This window comes from Rhinoderma darwinii, chromosome 1 (assembly GCF_050947455.1).
Source record: "Rhinoderma darwinii isolate aRhiDar2 chromosome 1, aRhiDar2.hap1, whole genome shotgun sequence".
NCBI classification, from domain to species: Eukaryota; Metazoa; Chordata; class Amphibia; order Anura; family Rhinodermatidae; genus Rhinoderma; species Rhinoderma darwinii.
Window position 1 is genome coordinate 304,671,942 of NC_134687.1, and position 21,792 is coordinate 304,693,733.

The 21,792-nt window shown below is 43.1% G+C and overlaps 1 protein-coding gene across 1 annotated transcript in view; it reads right to left on the reverse strand.

Moving 5' to 3' along the window:
* Positions 1 to 21,792, reverse strand: part of CERS1 (ceramide synthase 1) — a 100,424-nt gene that overhangs the window by 40,763 nt on the left and 37,869 nt on the right. The window contains exons 4-5 of the mRNA XM_075825464.1: positions 19,313 to 19,474; positions 19,078 to 19,225 (exon numbers count right to left, since the gene is read on the reverse strand). Coding sequence (XP_075681579.1) covers positions 19,078 to 19,225; positions 19,313 to 19,474 — 310 coding nt within the window. The remainder of the gene's footprint in view (positions 1 to 19,077; positions 19,226 to 19,312; positions 19,475 to 21,792) is intronic.

Consider the following 21,792-nt stretch of genomic DNA (forward strand, 5'->3'; position numbering starts at 1 on the left):
AGCTCGTCCCGCAAAAAAACAGCCCTCATACCACTTCGTCTATGAAAAAATAAAATTAGTTATGGCTCCAATAAGTCAGGAAGTAAAAAATATGCAGTTGTGCAGCCCGAGGGGAACATTTCTTCTGTTTCAAGAGGCGATTTATCAAGGACCTAAAATTAGGGAACCAGGAAGGGGAGGGCCCAAACATATCTGCTGGAAGCGACGGTGCCCGTATTATACAGGACAACAGTTTCCCAGCAAAATTACCCAAACTGCAAAGGTGCGGAGTGTGGACCAAAAGGGGCATAAGAAAGAACGCCATATATCAGTGCAACACCGGCCTGTGCAGAAGGGATTGCTTCACAGCGTAACACACATCTATGGATCATTTTATAGCTTTTTTACCCCATTATTATACCACCTGACTATGCCCCTGATGTACTCTGCCCAGCTTACATATGCCCCCACATTATAAACTGAAACACCAGCAATACTCAAACAAATCTACTACCAAGCAAAATCCGCTCTCCAAAAGCCAAATGGCGCTCCCTCTGCTCTGAACCCTACTCTGTGCCCAAACAGCAGTTTCCTTCCACATATATGGCATCGTCATACCCGGGAGAACCCTTTTGACAATTTTTGGGGGTGTCTCCAGTGGCATAAGCTGGGCATGACATATTTGCCATTGAAATGGCATATCTAGAGAAAAGTATAATTTGCACCATCCGCAGCGCATTCATTTATGGAAAAGACCTGTGGGGTGACAATGCTCACTCTACCCCTTAATAAATGCCTTGAGGGGTGTAGTTTCCAAATGGGGTCACTTCTCAGGGGTTTCTTTTTATTATTTCACATCAGAGCCCTCCAATTGTGAACCAATACTTTGTAAATCGCCAAATTAGGCCTCGATTTTACATGGTACGCTTTCACTCCTGAGCCTAGTCGAATGTCCAGGCAAAGGATTAGGGCCACATGTAGGGTGATTCTAAAACCGGGAAACACAGCATAATTATAAGAGAGCGGTCTTGTTATGGTGGCACAAGCTGGGCACCACATATTGGCATATCTATGGAAAAAAATCAAATTTTCACTCTGCAACATCGAGTGCACACTAATTTCTACAAAACACCTGCAGGGTTAACATGCTTACTACACCCCTAGGTAAATGCATTGAGGGGTGTAGTTTCCAAAATGGGGTCACTTCTGGGGGGTTTCCACTGTTTTGATCCCACAGGCGCCCAGAAACCAATCCAGCAAAATCTGCACTCCAAATGGCACTCCTTCCCTTCTGAGCCCTGCCGTGTGCCCAAACAGCAGTTTATGACCACATATGGGGTATTGCCGTACTCGGGAGAAATTGCTTTACAAATGTTGGGGTGTTTTTATTTTCACTGCCCAATTCTGATTCTATAAAACATCTGTGGGGTCAAAATGCTTACTACACCCCTAGATGAATTCCTCAATTGGTGTAGTTTCCTAAATGGAAACACTTTTGGGCGTTTTCATTGTTTTGTCCCCTCAGGGGCTTTGCAAATGCGACATGGCCTCCACAAACCATTCCTGCTAAATGTGATCTCCAAAAGCCAAATAGCGCTCTTTCCCTTCTAAGCCCTGCCTTGTGTCCAAACAGCTGTTTATTACAACATGTGGGTTATTGTTTTAATCGGGAGAAATTGCTTTACAAATTTTGCAGTGCTTTTTCTCCTTCAGTCCTTGTGGAAATGAGAAAAAAATTACCTAAACCTACATTTTCTTTAAAAAAATTTAGATTGTAATTTTCAGGGCCTACTTCCAATAATTTCTGAAAAAAACGCTCTCTATACCCCTAGATAATTTCCTCAATGGGTGTCATTTCCAAAATGGGGTCACTTGTGGGGGGGTTTCCGCTGTTTTCTCCCCTCAGGGGCTGTGCAAATGTGACATGGCCTCTGCAAACCATTCCTGCTAAATGTGAACTCCAAAAGCCAAATGGCGCTCCATCCCTTTTAAGCCCTGCTGTATGACCAAACAGCCGTTTATGACTACATGTGGGGTATTCTTTTTACTCGGGAGAAATTGCTTTACAAATTTTGCAGTGCTTTTTCTCCTTTAGTTCTTGTGGAAATGAGAAAAAAAATCGCTAAACCTACATTTTCTTTGAAAAAATGTAGATTTTAATTTTCACGGCCTACTTCCAATAATTTCTTTAAAAAACCTACAGAACCTGGGCAATTAATATTGAGTTGCATTTCTCTGGTAAAACCTTCTGTGTTATAAAAAAAATTGGATTAAAAATTTATTTCTGCAAAAAAATATGACATTTGTAAATTTCACCTCTACATTGCTTTAATTCCTGTGAAACGTCTAAAGGGTTAAGAAATTTTCTAAACGCTGTTTTAAATACTTTGAGGGGTGAAGTTTTAAAAATGGGGTGACTTTTTGGGGGTTTCTAATATATAAGGCCCTCAAATCCACTTCACAACTGAAATTTCGTTAAATTTTGCTGTTTTTCACAATTAAATATTGAACATATCGAGCAAATTTTGCCAGTAACATAAAGTCCAATGTGTCACGAGAACACAGTCTCAGAATCGCTTGGATAGGTAAAAGCATTCCGAAGTTATTACCACATAAAGTAAAACATGTCAGATTTGAAAAATTAGGCTCTGTCAGGAAGGTCAAAAGTGGCCAAAGAGGGAAGGGGTTAAACAAAATGGGTCGTATGCACTAACGGCGTGCTATACCATTGATGTCAATGGGATGCTTAAACCAAGCATTTTTTATGCTTTTTTCAGTGTGACAAATGCACAAACAAAAGCACCAAATGCCGACAATACTTAACAATGATAAATGAAGTGGGGGGCACCAAAGGGCAATTCTGCACAGGGCACCCTGAAGCCTAAGGCCGGCCCTGAATATAGTTACCCCTGGCAGTCACTATTTATATGAGTAGCGTGTACACTGCTCACATGTCTGAACCCCACTTGTCAGGAAAATTGGAGTCCCTTGATCCTATCCAGCCGAGAAGAGATATAGAGGTGCCACACATTAATGTGATTCTCTCCGTTGAAGTCTAAGGGAGTCCCTGGCCTCATTGTACTTGTGTTTCCTATAGACTTTAGTGTAGAGGGGCTACAAGCATATAAAGCTTCAGCTATACAGTGATGTGAAACCGCTTTTGCCCCTCCCCAATTTCTATTTATCCATAGTTATCACACTTCAATGTTTCAGATATACTTTTGATATTAGACAAAGATAACCCAAGTAAACAAAATGCTGTTTTTAAATGAAGATTTCATTTTTTTGAAGGGAAGGAAAAATGCTTTTCAGTCCTACCTGGCCCTATGTGAAAAAGTAATTGCCCCCTTAGCTACTAAATAAGGTCCCATGCACACGACCGTAGATAATCACGGTCCGTAATTATGGACCCATTAACTTCTATGGCCGACGGACACCTTCCCGTAAATTTACGGGAAGGTGTCCAGGCCGTAGGAACCTTCCGTACAAAATTAGGACATGTCCTATTTTTTTTATTTTACGGACCATGCTCCCATACTTTATAATGGAAGCACAGCCCGCAAATGCGGACGGATGTTTGCGGCCGCCCATGCCCGTAATCATGGACCGTGATTATGGGCACGGTCTTGTGCATGGGGCCTCAACTAGTTAACCAAATTCAATTAACAATTGGGTTCAATTTTACTAGCCACACCCAGGCAATATTACTGCCAGACCTGTTGAATCTAAACATCACTAAAATAGAACCTGTCTGGCAATGTGAAACAGACTAGAAGGTCGGAAAAAGCAGATGATGCCATGTTCTAAAGAGATTCATATATAGCTGCAAACAAAGTCATTGAAATCTACCAGTCTGGAAAGGGTTACAAAGCCATTGCTAAGGCTCTGGAAATCCAGTGAATCACAGTGAAGGTCATTATCCACAAATGGAGAAAACTTGGAACAGTGCTGAACTATTCCAGGAGTGGCATGACTACCAAAATTTCATTAAAAGACTAATCCAGGAGATGAGAAAAGAATCAAGACAAACATCTAAAGAACCTCAGGCCTCACTTGCCTCAGTTAAGGTTAATGTACTCCATTCTGCAATTTGAAAGACACCTGGCAAAAATGGCATCCATTGGGGAGATGCAAGGCGCAAACCACTGCTGACCAAACAGAACACAAAGGCTCGTCTCATATTTGCCAAAAAACATCAAGATGACCCCCAAGACTTTTGGGATAATAATATGTGGACTGATGAGTCAAAGGTGGAACTTTTTAGAAGACATGGGTCTCATTACATCTGGTGTAAAGCTAACACCATATTCTACCATGAGAACGTCATACTAACAGTCAAATATGGAGGTGGTAGTGTGATGGTCTGATGCTGCTTTGTTTCTGCAGGACCTGGAGGACTTGTCATAATTGATGGAACCATGAATTCTGCTCCCTACCAGAAAATCCTGAAGGAGAATGTCCGCCTGCCAGTTCGTGACCTAAAGCTCAAGCGCAGTTGGATTATGCAGCAGGACAATGATCCGAAGCACCTAAGCAAGTCCACCTCTAAATGGCTCAGAAGACCCAAAATTAAGGTTTTGGAGTGGCCGAGTCAAAGTCCTGACTTGAAACCCATTGAGATGCTGAGTGGACAGTTAATGCTAGCAAAACACTACAATGTAGTTGTGACACCCATGGCCACGGACCGTCTGGATTACTCACCCCTCGATGGACGCAGCCATGGATCAGTGAGAGCTGGCCCGCATCTCCTCCTCAGGAGACGCCAGTGCTCACTTCCGCTTCACTTTGCTTTGTCCCGTAGGAATTTAATTATATGTCTAATTAGCCCATAATCACCCGGGACTATAAGAAGGGCCCTGCCTCTTTCTTCATTGCCTGAGTATTGTGTTTACCCGTGTTAGTCTTTGCAAATCGTCCCTTAGTGTTTTCCAGTTCCCAGTGTTCCCGTACCTGCTACCTGTATCCCGCGGTACCTTGTTTCTATGCCATAGATAGTTGGAGTCTGGTGTCTGCCTGCTGCCAAGGTCCCATCCGAGCCTACCATCGCTACTGTCTGTATTACCACAGGTACCTTTATTCGAACTGTAGACATTGACTTGGTATCCTGTTGGCCAGCTGCTATCCCGCTATGGCGGTACGGCCCAGTGGGTCCACATACCCACAGATCGTGACAGTAGTCAAGTTAAAACAATTCTGCAAAATTCCTCCATTGCGATGTAAAAGACTCATCGTAAGTTATTGCAAACATTTGAGTACAGTTGTTACTGCCAAGGGTGCCACAACCAGTTATTAGATTTGGGAGGCAATTGCTTTTTCACATGGGCGATATAGGTTTTAAATAAATGTTCATCCTCACAAAATGTAATGATCATTTAAAAACTTCATTTTGTGTTTACTCGTGTTGTCTTATATAAAAATGAGTTGGATCATCTGAAACATTTAAATGTGACAAATTAAAAAAACTATAAGAAATCGTGTGAAGGGCAAATTCTTTTCACAGCTTTGTACATAGTTGAAATAGGAAGTCAGGTGGGACCCGTCTGCGTCCTGATGGGAACGGGTTTTCACCCACCCACCTACCTAGTAAGTATGGCCTTTTTTGTGGTTTTGATGATATCTATGTCCCATTTTTTCTGTTTGTGTTTTTAAATTAGGAACGAAAAGTTCTGGTTAGGGACTCGCAAGGCACTGGGGACCCTTGACGTTGGGTTGCGAGCTTTGCGTATTTTGGCCAAAATAACAACTAATACCCCATGTTTCATGGATATTTCTTACTACGTATACTACACTTTTTTTTCAGGACGCAGCCGGGTCTTATATGCTGGGAGGGCATGATGTGCTGGCGTTTGGTTTGGAATGCAGAGCAGCCCGCTTTAGCTAACACTAGTGGCGTTACAAATAGGCTGTTATTCGGCAAGATACGCCATGCCTGACGACCAGCACATTATCCCTCCACGTATTACACATAGTACTGACACCCCATGTACTATTCACAGCACTGACCCCTATTCATCACATTTATTTATTTATTTATTTATTTTTATTACATTATTACACAGTTCTGACACTTTCATACATACATATTTATTTTTTACCATCCATTCACACCCTAGCACTACACTGACACTCATTTATCGCACACCTTTGAGCACTTAGTTCGCCACTCCCCTCAAGACCAGTGGGAGGGGCTATCACTATTTAATGCACACACCTTCTGCAGCATTTTTTGACCCGTCTGCGTCCTGATGGGAACGGGTTTTCACCCACCCACCTACCTAGTAAGTATGGCCTTTTTTGTGGTTTTGATGATATCTATGTCCCATTTTTTCTGTTTGTGTTATATAAAAATGAGTTGGATCATCTGAAACATTTAAATGTGACAAATTAAAAAAACTATAAGAAATCGTGTGAAGGGCAAATTCTTTTCACAGCTTTGTACATAGTTGAAATAGGAAGTCAGGTGGGGTCTGGGTCCCAGAGGTGGCAAAGCCTCCACCAACTTTAATTTGGCCCTGCACTTATGGAAGATTATGCATTTACATTAAACATATTTATGATCATTTCTATCATTTGATTTGCTATACTGCTGTAAAAATCAATTAAAAAATATATATAGTATAACTGTGTCTATATAGCTGCTGTTCAGTATTCATAGGTATCCAAAAGGTAGCCAAGTTTAGCAAATTTGTTACCTTAACACCTTCCCGACCGCCCACTGTCTTTTGACGTCAGGCGGTGCGGATGCTTAATCTACAGAGACGTCTTTTGGCGTCGCTGCAGTTCAGGCTGATGAGCGCTCGTGTGAGCACTCATCCTCTAAGCAGGAGCTGTTACTAACAGCTCCTGATCTTAGAGCAGCCTCCTGAACACAGCTGGGGTCGGCAAACATTCGGACCCCAGCTGTGTAACCCTTTGATTACCGCGGTCCGTGACCGCGGCATGATCAAAGGGAATTTCCCTCTTTGATCGCATCACCGGGATTCCAGTGATGCGATCAAACAATGGGGAATCCCTCTGTAGTCAGCCCTGGGGATCTACAAAGGACCCCAGGGCTGTCTGTTCCGTGTGCCTGCTGTTCGGGCACACTATGTGCTGCCCGATCAGCAGCCTGTGTCATAGTGACACAGTGTAATGTATTAGCGTACAGAAGTATGCTAATACATTACAAGTAAAAAATAAAGTTACAAATAAAGTTATCCCTTGATGGGATTAAAAAAAAAAAAAAGTAACAAAACAAATAAATAAATAAAAAAAGTGCCAAAAAGAGTCTTTATTTTGCATTAAATACATTTTATTGCCCCTACACTAAATAAAAACAAAAAACCTACGCATATTAGGTATCTACACGACCGTAATAACCTGAAGAATTAATCTAATGGGTTATTTAGCGTGAAACGTGAACGGGATAAAAAATAAACAAAAAAAACGCTTTTTCCTATATTCACGCCGTAAAAATTTTTTTTTTACCCCCAAACTGTGGGAAAAATAAAATACTATTTCTCTCGCATAAAACAAGGCCTTATACAGCCACGTCAATGAAAAAATAAAAAAGTTATGGCTGCTGAAACGCAGAGAGGCAAAAACAGAAAAATTTAGCTGGTCATTAAGGTCTTTTCAGGCCCGGTCATTAAGGGGTTAAACTGTTCAGGATAAAAACTTTGCAAATACGCAAAGCAAAATTTGGTACTATAAGAGCTTAGAAAGTACCAGTTTATCAGAAAATATTCATCTTACAGTTCAGACGTCTGTGCACTACCATAAGGCCACATACCAGATTCAGAATTCAATGCTTGCAGCCAAATAACAGACTGGGCATTGTTTATGTAGGATGTACAGAAAAAACCACTATGAATCACAGTATTGTTGCAAGTATTTTCAGTTCCAGTGAGTTCATGTAACATCTGCATTCTTATTCATATGCATTCTTGTGTTTTGTTAATGGTCTACTAAAGCAGCGTGGATGTGGGGTTACTGGTGCTTAAGGATTTGTCTTACGTTGTGGCTAGATGTTATCTCCTGCAAGTCGCACAATCATCATATTCCATAAAAATGTTACATTTGTGAGAAATCAACAGAATTGTGCACAACAAGCATTTTAATTCTGCTGACTATTTGTAGATAAAAAAAGTTGTGTGGATAAAATTGCACGAAAGCTGCTGCCAAGTGACTAGAGTCAAACTCCTCAGGAGACGCCAGCGCTCGCTTCCACTCACCGCAGCCAGATCCCGTAGGGTGCGAGCGCACCGGACTTTGATGAAACATAAGGCCGTGAGTACACTGGACTATAAGAGGGGTCCAGCCCCCTGCTTCGATGCCTGAGCGTTGTTGTTGTTTCCCTAGTTTGTCTATGCAATGGTCTCCTAGTGTGTTCCTGTTCCCTGCATTCCGTACTATCCTGGTCGAGTACTGTGCTGAGCCACGAGTGGTGCCGTGCTGTATTCCATGCCTGACCTGCTTCACCACGCCTGACGTCTACCTGCTGCCTAGTCCCAGCCGAGCTTGCCTTGCTACTGTCCGAGCTGCCACAGGTACCCTATACAAACTATAGACATTGCCCTGCGCCCTGTTGGCCAGCTGCCATACCGCCAAGGCGTTACGGCCCAGTGGGTCCACAGACCCTACGTGACAGTACGCTCAGGCCATGGACCCCGCTGGTCGATTCAAGACCATGACGACGTCAAAAGAGATGCAGGCAGATATGCTAGACCTCCGGTCTCGACAGGACCAACTCCTCCAGGCGTTGAACATTCTTGCACGTCGGCAGGAGGCACAAGCTGCCATTCCTCCTACTACACCTCCTGGCAGTGTTGATCCTCAGACTACACCTCTTGGCAGTGTTGACCCGCGTTTTTCTTTTACCACTTCCTGACCGCTATGATGGAGACGCAAGTACATGTCGTGGATGTTTGAATCAGTATCATTTTCGTCTGATGGCGCAAGGGTCGCTTTCATCATCTCTCTCCTCACTGGCAAGGCTCTTGCATGGGCGAACCCTATCTAGGAGAGATAAGGACCTGAGACCCGTGACTTCCAAGGCTTCCTCTGGACTTTTCATATGGTGTTTGAGGAGCCTGGACGGGTCTCATCTGCAGCGGCTTCTTTGATTAACCTACGCCAAGGAGACACCTCCGTGAGTGAGTACGCCATTCACTTCCTCACCCTGGCGGGAGAGCTGTTATGGAACAATGAGGCCCTGGTGGCTGCATTCTGGCATGGACTGGCTCCTAAAATTAAGGACGAACTTGCCGCTCGAGAACTACCTACGTAGATCCAAATTGAACAAGACACGTACCTCGTGACTGCTGACATAGAATCCCTATATACCAGCATTAAACATCATGATGGTCTGGGGGCGGTCCGCTTCTTCCTGAGGACCAGTAACTGGGATGGCCAAATATGTGACCTGATTATGGATTTGTTACAGTTTATTCTGAGCCACAACTTTTTTGTGTTTAAAGATCATTTTTATTTACAGAAACAGGGTACAGCGATGGGGGCGGCGTGTGCTCCGTCCTATGCGAACCTGTTTCTCGGATTTTGGGAGAGGCAGGTTTTTCATGGGGACGGAGCTTGCGCCGCTGACCATGTGCTCCTCTGGACACGTTACATCGACGACATTTTCTTTATTTGGCAAGGATTGGAGTCTGGGCTGGTGAATTTCATGCAGCATTTGAACGACAATCCGTTTAATATTAAGCTAACGTATAAGCCTCATTCACATCGAGTGGAATTTCTAGACATACAAATATTCACCGACACTCTGGGCTTCCTACATACAGACGTGTTTCGTAAGACCACATCGGTTAATGCCCTGCTGCATGCTTCATCAGCCCACACTCCTTCCACCATTAAAGCCATCCCAGTCGGTCAGTTCCTCAGGATGAAGCGGATCTGTTCCTCAGATACTCTGTTTGAGCAACAGTCAATTGATCTCAGTAATAGATTTAGAGAAAGAGGATATAGCAAAAGTTAAAAAAACTAGGCTACAGGAGAGCAAGATCTACTCCCCGTATTGACCTCTTCAAATCAAAATCACGAGCTGCTGGCAATCCAAATGTACGGTTTATATCAACCTTTAATGGGCAATGGGATGCAATGAGGACCATCCTGACTAGACATTGGCCCATTTTAAAATCTGAACCACAGTTGGCACAGGGTTTATCAGCCAGACCTTTAATGACAGCAAGAAGATCAAGAAACCTCAAGGATCTTCTTGTTTCTAGTCACTATATACCCCAACAATCTAGTCCATTTGGGTCGCGAGGACCTAGGAAAGGGTGCTTCCCATGTGGAGACTGCAAATCCTGTGCTAACATTTGCCGTGCAACTCATTTCTCTACGGTTGACGGAAAAAGACAGTTTCAAATTAGGGAATATATCTCGTGTAGCACCACTTATGTGGTGTACTACGCGACGTGCGGATGTCCCAAAGTCTATGTGGGACTTACCTCCAGAGAACTGCGGGTTCGCACGGGGGAACACGTACGTGACATCATGGGGGCAAGAGAAATTGTTGACATCACACAATTAAAAACACTGCCGAGACACTTTAACCCCTTCAGGACTGAGCCTGTTTTGGCCTTCAGGACGAAGCCGATTTTTCAAATCTGACATGTGTCACTTTATGTGGTAATAACTCCGGAATGCTTTTACCTATCCAAGCGATTCTGAGATTGTTTTCTCGTGACATATTGTACTTTATGTTAGTGAAAAAATTTGGTTGGTAAATTCAATATTTATTTGTAAAAAACACCAAGATTTGGAGAAAATTTGCAAAAATTAGCATTTTTCTCAATTTAAATGTATCTGCTTGTAAAACAGATAGTAATACCACACAAAATAGTTACTAGTTAACATCACCCATATGTCTACTTTATGTTGGCGTCGTTTTTTGAACATTCTTTTTTTTTTTTAGGACGTTACAAGGCTTAGATCTTTAGCAGCGATTTCTCATATTTTCAAGAAAATTTCAAAAGGCGATTTTTACAAGGACCAATTCAGTTCTGAAGTGGCATTGAGGGCCTTATATATTAGAAAGTCCCCATAAATCACCCCATTTTGAAAACTGCACCCCTCAAAGTATTCAAAACAGCATTCAGAAAGTGTATTAACCCTTTAGGCGTTTCACAGGAATTAAAGCAAAGTAGAGGTGAAAGTTACAAATTTCATTTTTTTTTTACAAAATTCATTTGTAATACATTTTTTTCTATACCACAGGAGGTTTTACCCGAGAAATGTAACTTATTATTTATTGCCCAGTTTCTGCAGTTTTTAGAAATACCCCACATGTGGCCCTAGTGCGGTCATGAACTGAAACACCGGCCTCAGAAGCAAAGGAGCACCTAGTGGATTTTGGGGCCTCCTTTTTTTTAGCATATATTTTAGGTACCATGTCAGGTTTGAAGAGGTCTTGTGGGGCCAAAACAATAAAGACCCCCAAAAGTGACCTCATTTTGGAAACTACACCCCTCAGGGAATTTATCTAGGGGTATAATTAGCATTTTGAACCCACAGTTTTTTTGCTAAATTTATTTGAATTAGTTTGTGAAGGTGAAAATCTACTTTTTTTCTGAAAAAACGTAGAAATTTGTAATTTTTTCAAGGAATAAAAGAGAAAAAACACCCCAACATATGTAAAGCAATTTCTCCTGATTATAGCAATACCCCATATGTGGTAATAAACTGCTGTTTGGACCCACAGCAGGACTCAGAAGGGAAGGAGCACCATTTGGATTTTGAAATTCTGATTTTGCTGGTATAGTTTTCAGTGCCATGTCGCGTTTGAATTGCACTGGAGGGAACAAAATAGTGGAAACCCCCGGAAAGTGACCCCATTTTGGAAACTACACTCATCAAGGAATTTTTCTAGGGGTAAAGTTAGCATTTTGACCCCACGGTTGTTTTGCTGAATTCATTGGAATTATTCTGTAAAGGTAAAAATCTACTTTTTTTCTGAAAAAAGGTAGCCATTTTTAATTTTTACAAGTAATAAAGGCGAAAAAGCACCCCAACATTTGTAAAACCATTTCTCCCGATTACGTAAATACGCCATATGTGGTAATAAAGTGCTGTTTGGACCCACAGCGGGGCTTAGAAGGCAAGGAGCGCTATTTGGCTTTTGGAGCTCAAATTTAGCTGAAATGGTTTTTGGGTGCCATGTCGCATTTGCAAAGCCCCTGAGAGGCCAAAACAGTGGAAACCCCCCAAAAGTGGAAATTACACCACTTAAAGAATCTATCTAGGGATATAGTGGGAATTTAGACCCCACAAGTCTTTTGCAGGATTTATTAGAATTGGGCCATGAAAAATTAATATCAACATTTCTTCCACTAAAATGTTGCATTTTTTTCAATTTTACAAAGGATAAAGGGGGTAAAAGCTGCCCAACATTTGTAAAGCAATTTCTCCCGAGTACGGCAATACCGCACATGTGGTCATAAATGGTTTTTCATTAGAAAGTAATTAACCCTTTCTGGACTGATCCATTTTTTTCTTTTCCTTTTTAGTTTTTTCCTCCCCGCGTTCCAAGAGCCACAACTTTTTTATTTTTCAGTCAATAGAGCGGTATGAGGGCTTATTTATTGAGGGACAAGCGGTCGTTTTTATTGGTACCATTTTTTGGTACATACAACTTTTTGAGCACTTTTTATTACATTTTTAGCTAGAGCCAAGGTGACCAAAAAAACAGCGATTTTGCAGTTTTAAATTCTTTATTTTTCACGTGAGACGCTCCATACATCACCCCCCACACTACGACATGCTATGTCGTGGTGCGCGAAGGGGTTAATGCGCAGCGCATGGTGCGGAGTGAAAATTACAATTTTCCACTTATATGCCATTTTAGTGCACTACATGTTATGCCCAGTTTGTGCCACTGAAGACAAATACCTCATAAAATATTAACCGGGTTCTCCCGGGTATGGCGATGCCATATCTGTGGACGTAAACTGGTGTTTGGGCACGCTGCAGGGCTCAGAAGGGAGGGACGCCATTTGGCTTTTGGGGCGCAGATGTAGCTTGGTAGTTGTTCTGTTTGGGGTTTTACTGGTGTTTCAGTTTGTAATGTGGGGGCATATGTTATCTGTGCGGGGTACATCAGGGTACATGTTATCTGTGCGGAGTACATCAGGGTATATGTTATCTGTGCGGGGTACATCAGGGTATAATAAGAGGGTATAATAATGCAGTAAATAAATAATAATCCGCAGATATGTGGCCGGTGTCGCACTGATAAATGGCGCCCGATCTTATCTGCTTTTGGACACTCTGCACATTTTGCATCGCCATATTCTGGGAGCCAGAACTTTTTTATTTTTTCTCCACCGGAGCTGTGTGAGGGTTTATTCTTTGCGGGACAATCTGTAGGTTTTCATTGGTACCATTTTGGGGTACCAGAAATTTTTTGGATCACGTTTTATTCCATTTTTTGGCAAGCAAGGTGACCAAAAACCATCAATTCTGACAATGTTTTTTATTCTTTTTTTTATGGCCTTCACCCTGGGCTATAAATGACCATTTTACTTTATTCTGCGGGTCGGTACGATTACGGCGATACCAGATGTATATAATTTTTTTATGTTTTGCAGCGTTTGTGTAATAAAATCCCTTATTTATAAAATAAATAAATTTTTGTGTCACCGTATTCTGAGAGCGATAACGTTTTTAGTTTTCAGTCAAAAAAGCGCTGTAAGGGCTTGTTTTTTGCGGGACGGGATGTAGTTTGTATTGGTACCATTTTGGCGTACGTGCGACTTTTTGATCACTTTTTATTGTATATTTTGGGAGGGTTGGTAACCAAAAAATTGTGATTCGGGCACTGTTTTTTGTTTATTTTTTTTGCGGTGTTCACCGTGCGGAAAAAATTATATTACAGTTTTATAGTTGGGGTCGTTACGAACGCGGCGATACCAAATATGTGTACTTTTTTTAACGTGTTAATTTTTTTCCTATAATAAAAGACTTATTATAGGAAAAAAAGCATTCTTTGTTTATGTCACTTCTAACTTTTATTTTTACACTTTTTAAAAACATTTTTATTATCTTTTTTTTACTTTTTTTACTTGTCCCACTAGGGGACAGTTAGACTTGCAGCTCTGATCGCTGCTGGAACACATTACACTACACACGTAGTGTAATGTGTTCTAACTGTCATTGTGACGTAACCGTCACACTGACAGGAAGCAGAGGAGGAACGGCCGGAGGCTGATCCTCCGAGGCTTCCGTACATGGCAACCCGGAGGTCATTGTCTGGCCTCTGGTTGCCATGATAAGGATCGCCAGCCCCCGCAAATACATGTGGGGGGCTGCCGATCCGCTGTAAACCTCTTCGATGTGGTGATCGCAATCGACCACCGCATCGAAGGGGTTAATTGCCGATTTCAGCGGCGACAGGCCGCTGATCGGCAACGGGGAGAGCAGGGCTGACACCCTGCACAGTTAACCGCCGCTGCGGTGTAGCGCCGCGCGGCGGTTAACTGTTAAAGCTCGGACGTAACTGTACGCCCAGGTGCGCGAAGTTACTGCTCACCTGGACGTACAGTTACGTCCAGGTGCGGGAAGGGGTTAAAACATACCACGATTGTAACCCCAGAACATTATCAATACGGGGAATTGAGAAGGTCCATTGTGGCATCAGAGGGGGCAACATGAAGAAGACACTTGCACAGAAAGAGTGCAAGTGGATCGTCCTACTGGGGTCAATGAAACCCGAGGGACTGAACGAAACATTAAGTTTTGCCCCGTTCCTGTAAAATCTACTGCTGAGTCTGTTTATTTGTTATTAATTATGTTTTTTGTATTATAGATATGATGTTTTAGATATCCTTCTACTTGTCCCATATGTCTGGTTCTCGTGTGTGGTGCAAATATGATGCGATTCATCTGAACTTCCAGGAGAAGACAAGATTAAGAAAACGAGGATGTCTTTTGATTTCTCTGTTTTTAAGTATTGCTATGTAATGATGTGATATTATATGCAGATGGCGCTATTGTGCCGTAATACTTCGGTATAATATAGCCCTCCTCTGAGTGGGTTACTATGACAACTACCCTTAATATAGTAGAGTGAGGATGTAGCATATTCCCCGACTAATGTATTCGGGAACAATGCCGACCTAGTGCATCTGTGGATGTATATTTAATTATTTATTTTAGTATTCATATATTATCAATTGGGGGGATAGAATCCCGTAACTTTCCATATTATAGTAGATTTCTTGATAGAGAGTACTATATCTTTGTTTATGACCTTGATATCGAATCAGGGCTTATTTATAATATTATTATTTGCTTGTGTTCTTTATGATACCACCATATGTACACATTTTTATGTACCTTAATGGTTTATCCCTAATTTATGTCCAACGCAATACTTAGTATGTGCGTTAGCATATCATACACATATTATTTTTCACTTTTTATTTATTTATTTAGTATTTATTATCTATTTTTTGTGTTCACTTAATGCTTGCTTTATTGTATAAATACACTTGTGTATCACGTATACTTTGTATTCATGTATCAGTTGTCCAGTTTTACTGTGTATATTCACATATGCCATCGATGCCTATTTTTTGAAATGACCCTATAATTACATCATTGCGTTAATAGAATTTTCAAAATATGATGAATATCTTATGCTCTAATCTTGGGATCTAAATTTCCTCATCTTTTGAATCCACTTACCTCCGCGATGACGTGCGCTTGCTCGGTGATGCGGCCTGCGGCGACGCCTGCCCCCTTCAGCCTCGATACATGCACTGCGCATGTCCGGAACTCCCGTAACGCGTCGGGAATCCGGATGTGCGCTCCAGCATGCGGGGCTGGATGTGGGGCATGCCTCGCTTCCGGTCGCGTCATCGGACGAGCGCCGATTCCCGTCTCGGCGCTAATGTGGATTCACATCATTCCACACACACACACACACTATAAAAGGACCACACACATTATGGGCTTGATGTACCCCCTGAGGAAGCGACTGAAAACAGCGAAACGCGCGTTGGGGTCTTTCTGTGGACCATCCAGCACGGACGTATTTTGATACTCTCATTTTGAATGGGTAAGACTGCATTTTATAACTGCTCACCGTTTATTTACTGATTCTCCCTATGTGACTCCCTTGTGACCTGGTAATATCCACTGTATTTATATATAACTGAGAGGACGCTGTGGATCATCAGTATATAATCCACTTTGAGATATTTTACATATTTAACTGTGTGGGTAGCATATATGGTTTTGCCCTATATACCATTTCATCACGTAATACTGTCCTGTGCTGTATGATGTACCACGGTATTAGTACTAGAGTCTTCTTATGAAGTGTTTTTAATTGTATGTTATTTTCTAAAAATAAAAATTGATATATTCTTATATACTTAGACGTTATGCTCTAGCTTCTTTCTTCGGTATGGTTCAATAATCATGGAGCAGTCTATCTGATACATTATGGGGGGAAGTTGGTCTCTTAAACTTTACCTAGACTGTAACCAATATACGCTTGGAGTCTATGTATCTATCTCCAAGCAGCATGATGACTGGGTGCAGCTGCTTCCGTGGGCTGAGTTCTCATATAATAATCACACCAGCGAGTCCACAAGGAATACACCGTTCTTCATTGTCTATGGCCAACACCCACAAATTCCTCTTCCGATGCCCGATACTTCCGAGGTACCAGCGGCTGACTCCGCTTTTAGAGACTTCCTGCAGATCTGGCAGCAGACTTGATCCTCCATCCTAATGGCAGTCGACCGCATGAAACGGAAGGCTGACACAAGGAGAAGAGAACGTTCTCCCTGGCACGAAGATCTGGCAGTCTTCTAGGAATATCTGTCTAAGGGTGCCATCATGCAAATTTGCTCCCAGGTTCCTCGGACCCTTCAGCAGATCAACCCTGTCGCCTACAAGCTTTGGCTGCCTCCTACCCTCAAGATCCCCAACTCCTTCCATGTCTCCCTCTAGAAGCCGGTGGTTCTGAACCGCTATACCAAGACTCCTAGCCCTGCGGTTGCCTCCAGCGGTCCTTCAGACACCTTTGAGGTTAAGGAGATCTTGGACACCAAAAAAGTGGGAGGAAATACTTTTTATTTGGTGGATTGGAGTGGGTTTGGTCCTGAAGAGAGGTCCAGGGAGCCAGAGGAGAACCTCAATGCTCCTACTCTTCTGAATTAGTTTCTCTCTCGCTCTGGCCCCAAGAAGAGGGGGCGTAAGAGGGGGGATACTGTCATGTCCGTGGCTGCGGGCCATCAGCGCCACTCTCCCCATGACAGCCGCAGTCATGAGTCGGCGAACGCTGACCCCAGTCTCCTCCTCAGGAGACGCCAACGCTCGCTTCCACTCACCTCAGCCGGGTCCCGTAGGGTGCGCGCGCACGCTCGTGCCCACTCTTAAAGGGGCAGCGCGCGCACAAGACTTTGATGAAGCATAGAGCCGTGAGTACCTTGGACCATAAGAGGGTTCCAGCCCCCTGCTTCGATGCCTAAGCGTTGTTGTTGTTTCCCTAGTTTGTCTATGCAATGGTCTCCTAGTGTGTTCCTGTTCCTTGCATTCCGTATTATCCTGGTCGATTACTGTGCTGAGCCACGAGTCATGCTTCACCACGCCTGACGTCTACCTGCTGCCTAGTCCCAGCCGAGCCTGCCTTGCTACTGTCCGAGCTGCCACAGGTACCCTATACAAACTATAGACATTGACCTGCGCCCTGTTGGCCAGCTGCCATACCGCCAAGGCGGTACGGCCCAGTGGATCCACAGACCCAACGTGACACTTTCTCAAGCATAACAATACAGTGTGAATGTGCTTATATATACCAAATTATGACATCATCAAAACGTGACCAGTGCCAGAAGGTGACAGTAGAATAATAGATGCAGTAATCCCCTCCGTCTGATTCATTGTCACAATGTACTTTGAAATAATGAGCTTTATAGTACTCCATCTATTATTGTACTCTGACCTCTTGACTATGGTCACATTTTGATTATGTCATACTTTGGTATAGATTTGGGCACATTCACACTGTATTGTTATACTTGAGAAAGGCTTGTTTTAAACTGAAAAATTGCTTTATATTGGAGAAGAGAAAACCTACTCACTACCTAGTCTGGTTGTTTCGTGTGCTGTCGCCAATCTTGTTTGAGGAATTTGGATAGTGTGATCCTGTCAGACCTAACCAAAAAGGTCACGAGCACTGATTATATTACATACGCGGTGCTGCTGGAACAAAAATGTATGTGTAGAGTCAAACAACATGTATCTGACCAGTCGTTGTTGCGGCCCAGTCTTAAAGCTGCGCTGCTTAGCCAAATATTTTTATGGTCTTTATCAAATAAATATGTGTGTCATTTACTATCGTTAGAAACTGCAGTGTATATAGGTAGTAGATAGATAAAATAAATAAAGTATTTCTAGAACAAAGGTCTTGATAAGCAGCTATTTTTTCTCTTGGAATACATCAATGACAATATATTTTCCTAAATGGATTCTAAGCCAGTTTACCAACAAGACAAAGCAGACATTTGACAAGCATATGTAATTATATAGCTATTTTTCCTTATACCAAGGCAGATCATAAGTCTGTTTTGGGGCCCGTGGAGACTAGTGGTCCAGCCCTGGTTAGTTTCATCCTCTTTGTTACTGGGTGGCGAGAAGCTGTCCAAGACTCCCCTCTCTAGATGAACTGCACTGTTAGCAAACAAGGGCTGGGGATTTGTCCCTATGGTCATGAAAAGGGGGTTGGAGAAGATGGACATACTTGGTACTTCTATTCTGGGTGGCAAAACCAGGCACCATAATAAAGGGCCCATTTTCATCTTTGCTATGTGCCCCCTCTCTTCTATGTATGTCACTGCCCATGAGAAAATATTTCATATATAAGACTAAGATACCCTGTTAAACACTTTTTGCTAGAAATACTATTTTCTACAAGCCTTTTTGTGATTGTTTAAAACCACCTCCAAGTGGAAGTGAAACAAACTTATCAGGTGGGAGAGATAACTAAGCCCAAAAGCCCACTCGAATACATCTTTGAAACATATAGTTTAGGGTGTAGATTACATATTGAACATAGGATGTGACACTAACTAAAACTCACATACTTACCAAAAACCAATAAATATTCATAAGTGTCAATAAGAACAGTAGGACGTTGAAGAAGAAATAAAACGGGATATTTGGATTAGATTCAAGGCTTGAACAGCATGTGACATAAAGGACCTTTATAGGAAACCAGAAGAGTCTGAACCAGAACCTGCAGGAAGAGTAACATAAGAAGTTATAGACGTCTGTGCATACAATTACAGTCTAGAGTAGATTATATGCCAGAGGAATTACGTACCAGCTTACACTGAATAGGACAGATCCGATATCTGTAATTATTGCATTGATTTTGTGGTATGTTCCTCCTCGTATTTTAAAGTAGATGTTGAGTTTGGTGAATTCCAGCAAAATATCATTGAAATCATGAAGGAAAAGTACTAGAATTCCAATGTTGTGATATCTGAAATAAAGAAATATAGGATCAGATAGTTTTACCATTAGAATTTGTAAGGTGATTCTCACACGTGCAACTGATGTTGTGCCGACATCTTGTTAGTGGTAGAAAATCTAATTCTGGTTTCATGATGACTCTCCAAAAAGCTTGTCTGCTAGACTTGTCATTTAGTTCCCCGAGCTTAAGTATACAGAAGAATTAAATAACTGATGTTTAACCCCTACCCCTGCTTGCAGGGCCGGCGTCAGCACCCGGCAAACCCGGGCAAGTGCCTGGGCCCACTCCACTTGGGGGGGCCCACTCGGCTGCCGGGTGCTGACGCTGCCGTCGTTAAGGCATCACTGTCCATATATGGACAGTGATGTAAGGAGAGGATTCCCAGGCAGAGCGCTAGAAGCGGCTCTGCTCCGGGACTCCGTCTCTGGGAAAGTGAATATGGACAGCGATGCCAGGACCAGAGCGGTGTCCCAGCCTGGCCGCGCTGGTCCCGCCTCGCCTCGCTCCAGCATTCACTGTGCCGTGAGCAGATCGGCACAGGCAGGCGCGATGTAGTGACGTCACTACCTATCGCCCGTCTGCGACGAGTCACTCACAGGACAGTGCAGAGGAGGAGAGGGATCCTCCCCACGTCAGTAGGTAATTATGTTGTTTTTTTCTATTAGGTACATATGTGGACATTATACTGGGTATGGGAGGGGGGTCCTATTGTAGCTGCTGAGGGGGCATTATACTGTATGGGACAGCTGTGGGGGGCATTATACTGTATGTGGCAGCTATGGAGGGCATTATACTGTATGGGGGCAATATACTGTATGGGACAGCTATGGGGGGCATTATACTGTATGGGACAGCTATGGGGGGCATTATACTGTATGGTGCAGCTATGGGGGCATTTTACTGTATGGTGCAGCTATGGGGGGCATTATACTGTATGGGACAGCTATGGGGGCATTATACTGTATGGGGCAGCTATGGGGGGCATTATACTGTATGGGACAGCTATGGGGGGCATTATACTGTATGGAGCAGCTATGGGGCATTATACTGTATGGTGCAGCTATGGGGAGCATTATACTGTATGGGACAGAAATGGTGGCATTATACTGTATGGGGCAGCTATGGGGGGCATTATACTGTATGGGACAGTAATGGGGGGCATTATACTGTATGGTGCAGCTATGGGGGCATTATACTGTATGGTGCAGCTATGGGGGGCATTATACTGTATGGTGCAGCTATGGGGGCATTATACTGTATGGTGCAGCTATGGCGGGCATTATACTGTGTGGGGCAGCTGCGGAGGGCATTATACTGCATGGGGCAGCTACAGGGAGCATTATACTGTGGTGGTCAGCTATGGGGGGCATTATACTGTGTAGGGGGGCAGCTATGGGGGCATTATACTGTGTGGTGGATTTATACTGTGGGAGCAGCTATGTAGGGCATTATACTGTGGTGGTCAGCTACTGTGGCATTATACTGTGTGGGGGGCAGCTATGGGGAGCATTATACTGTGAGGGGGCAGCTATGGGGGCTCATTATACTGTGGGGGCATTCATGAGGTCTGTCAGGCAAGGCAGCTGGGCATAGGCGCGCACAGGGGTCTGGTGGTGTTGGGTAGGGGGGCCTAAGCTGAATTCTTGCACTAGGGCCCATGAGCCTTTAGCTACGCCACTCCCAGGCAGAGTGCTAGTAGTGCTCTGCCCGGGACTATGGATCTGGGGTTGCCCCTGACAACACTGTCCATATATAGACAGTGACGTCAGGAGCTGTGTGCCACTACCTGGGTGGAGGGTGCTGTGTGGCACTATCTACAGAGGGTACTAAATTTATTGGGGTACAAACTGGGGGCCTAACTTATATATGGGGGCATAAACAGGGCCTAATATCTATATGGGGGCAGAAAGTGACGATTTTTGGCATTTTACTGCCGCCGTGAGTTTCCCCGCAGAGGGGCCCACTAAGTCTGTGTCGCCCAAGGGCCCACATAAGCCTGGAGCCGGCCCTGCCTGCTTGCATTCTGGGCCCTAATGACCAAGCAATTTTTTTAGTTTTTCCATCTTTCCATCGTCACATTCAAAGTGCTTTAACTTTTTTATTTTCACGTGGACATAGCTGTATGAGGACTTGTTTTTTGCAGAATGATTGGTGTTTTTTCAATGGCACCGTTTTGGGGTGTATATAATTTTATATATAAAAAAAACAGCAATTTAGCCATTGTTCTATGCATTTTACATTTACGCCATTTACCATACGGTGTAAATAACATGCTTCCTTTATTCCATGGGTCAGTACGATTACGACGATACCACATCTGTATATAT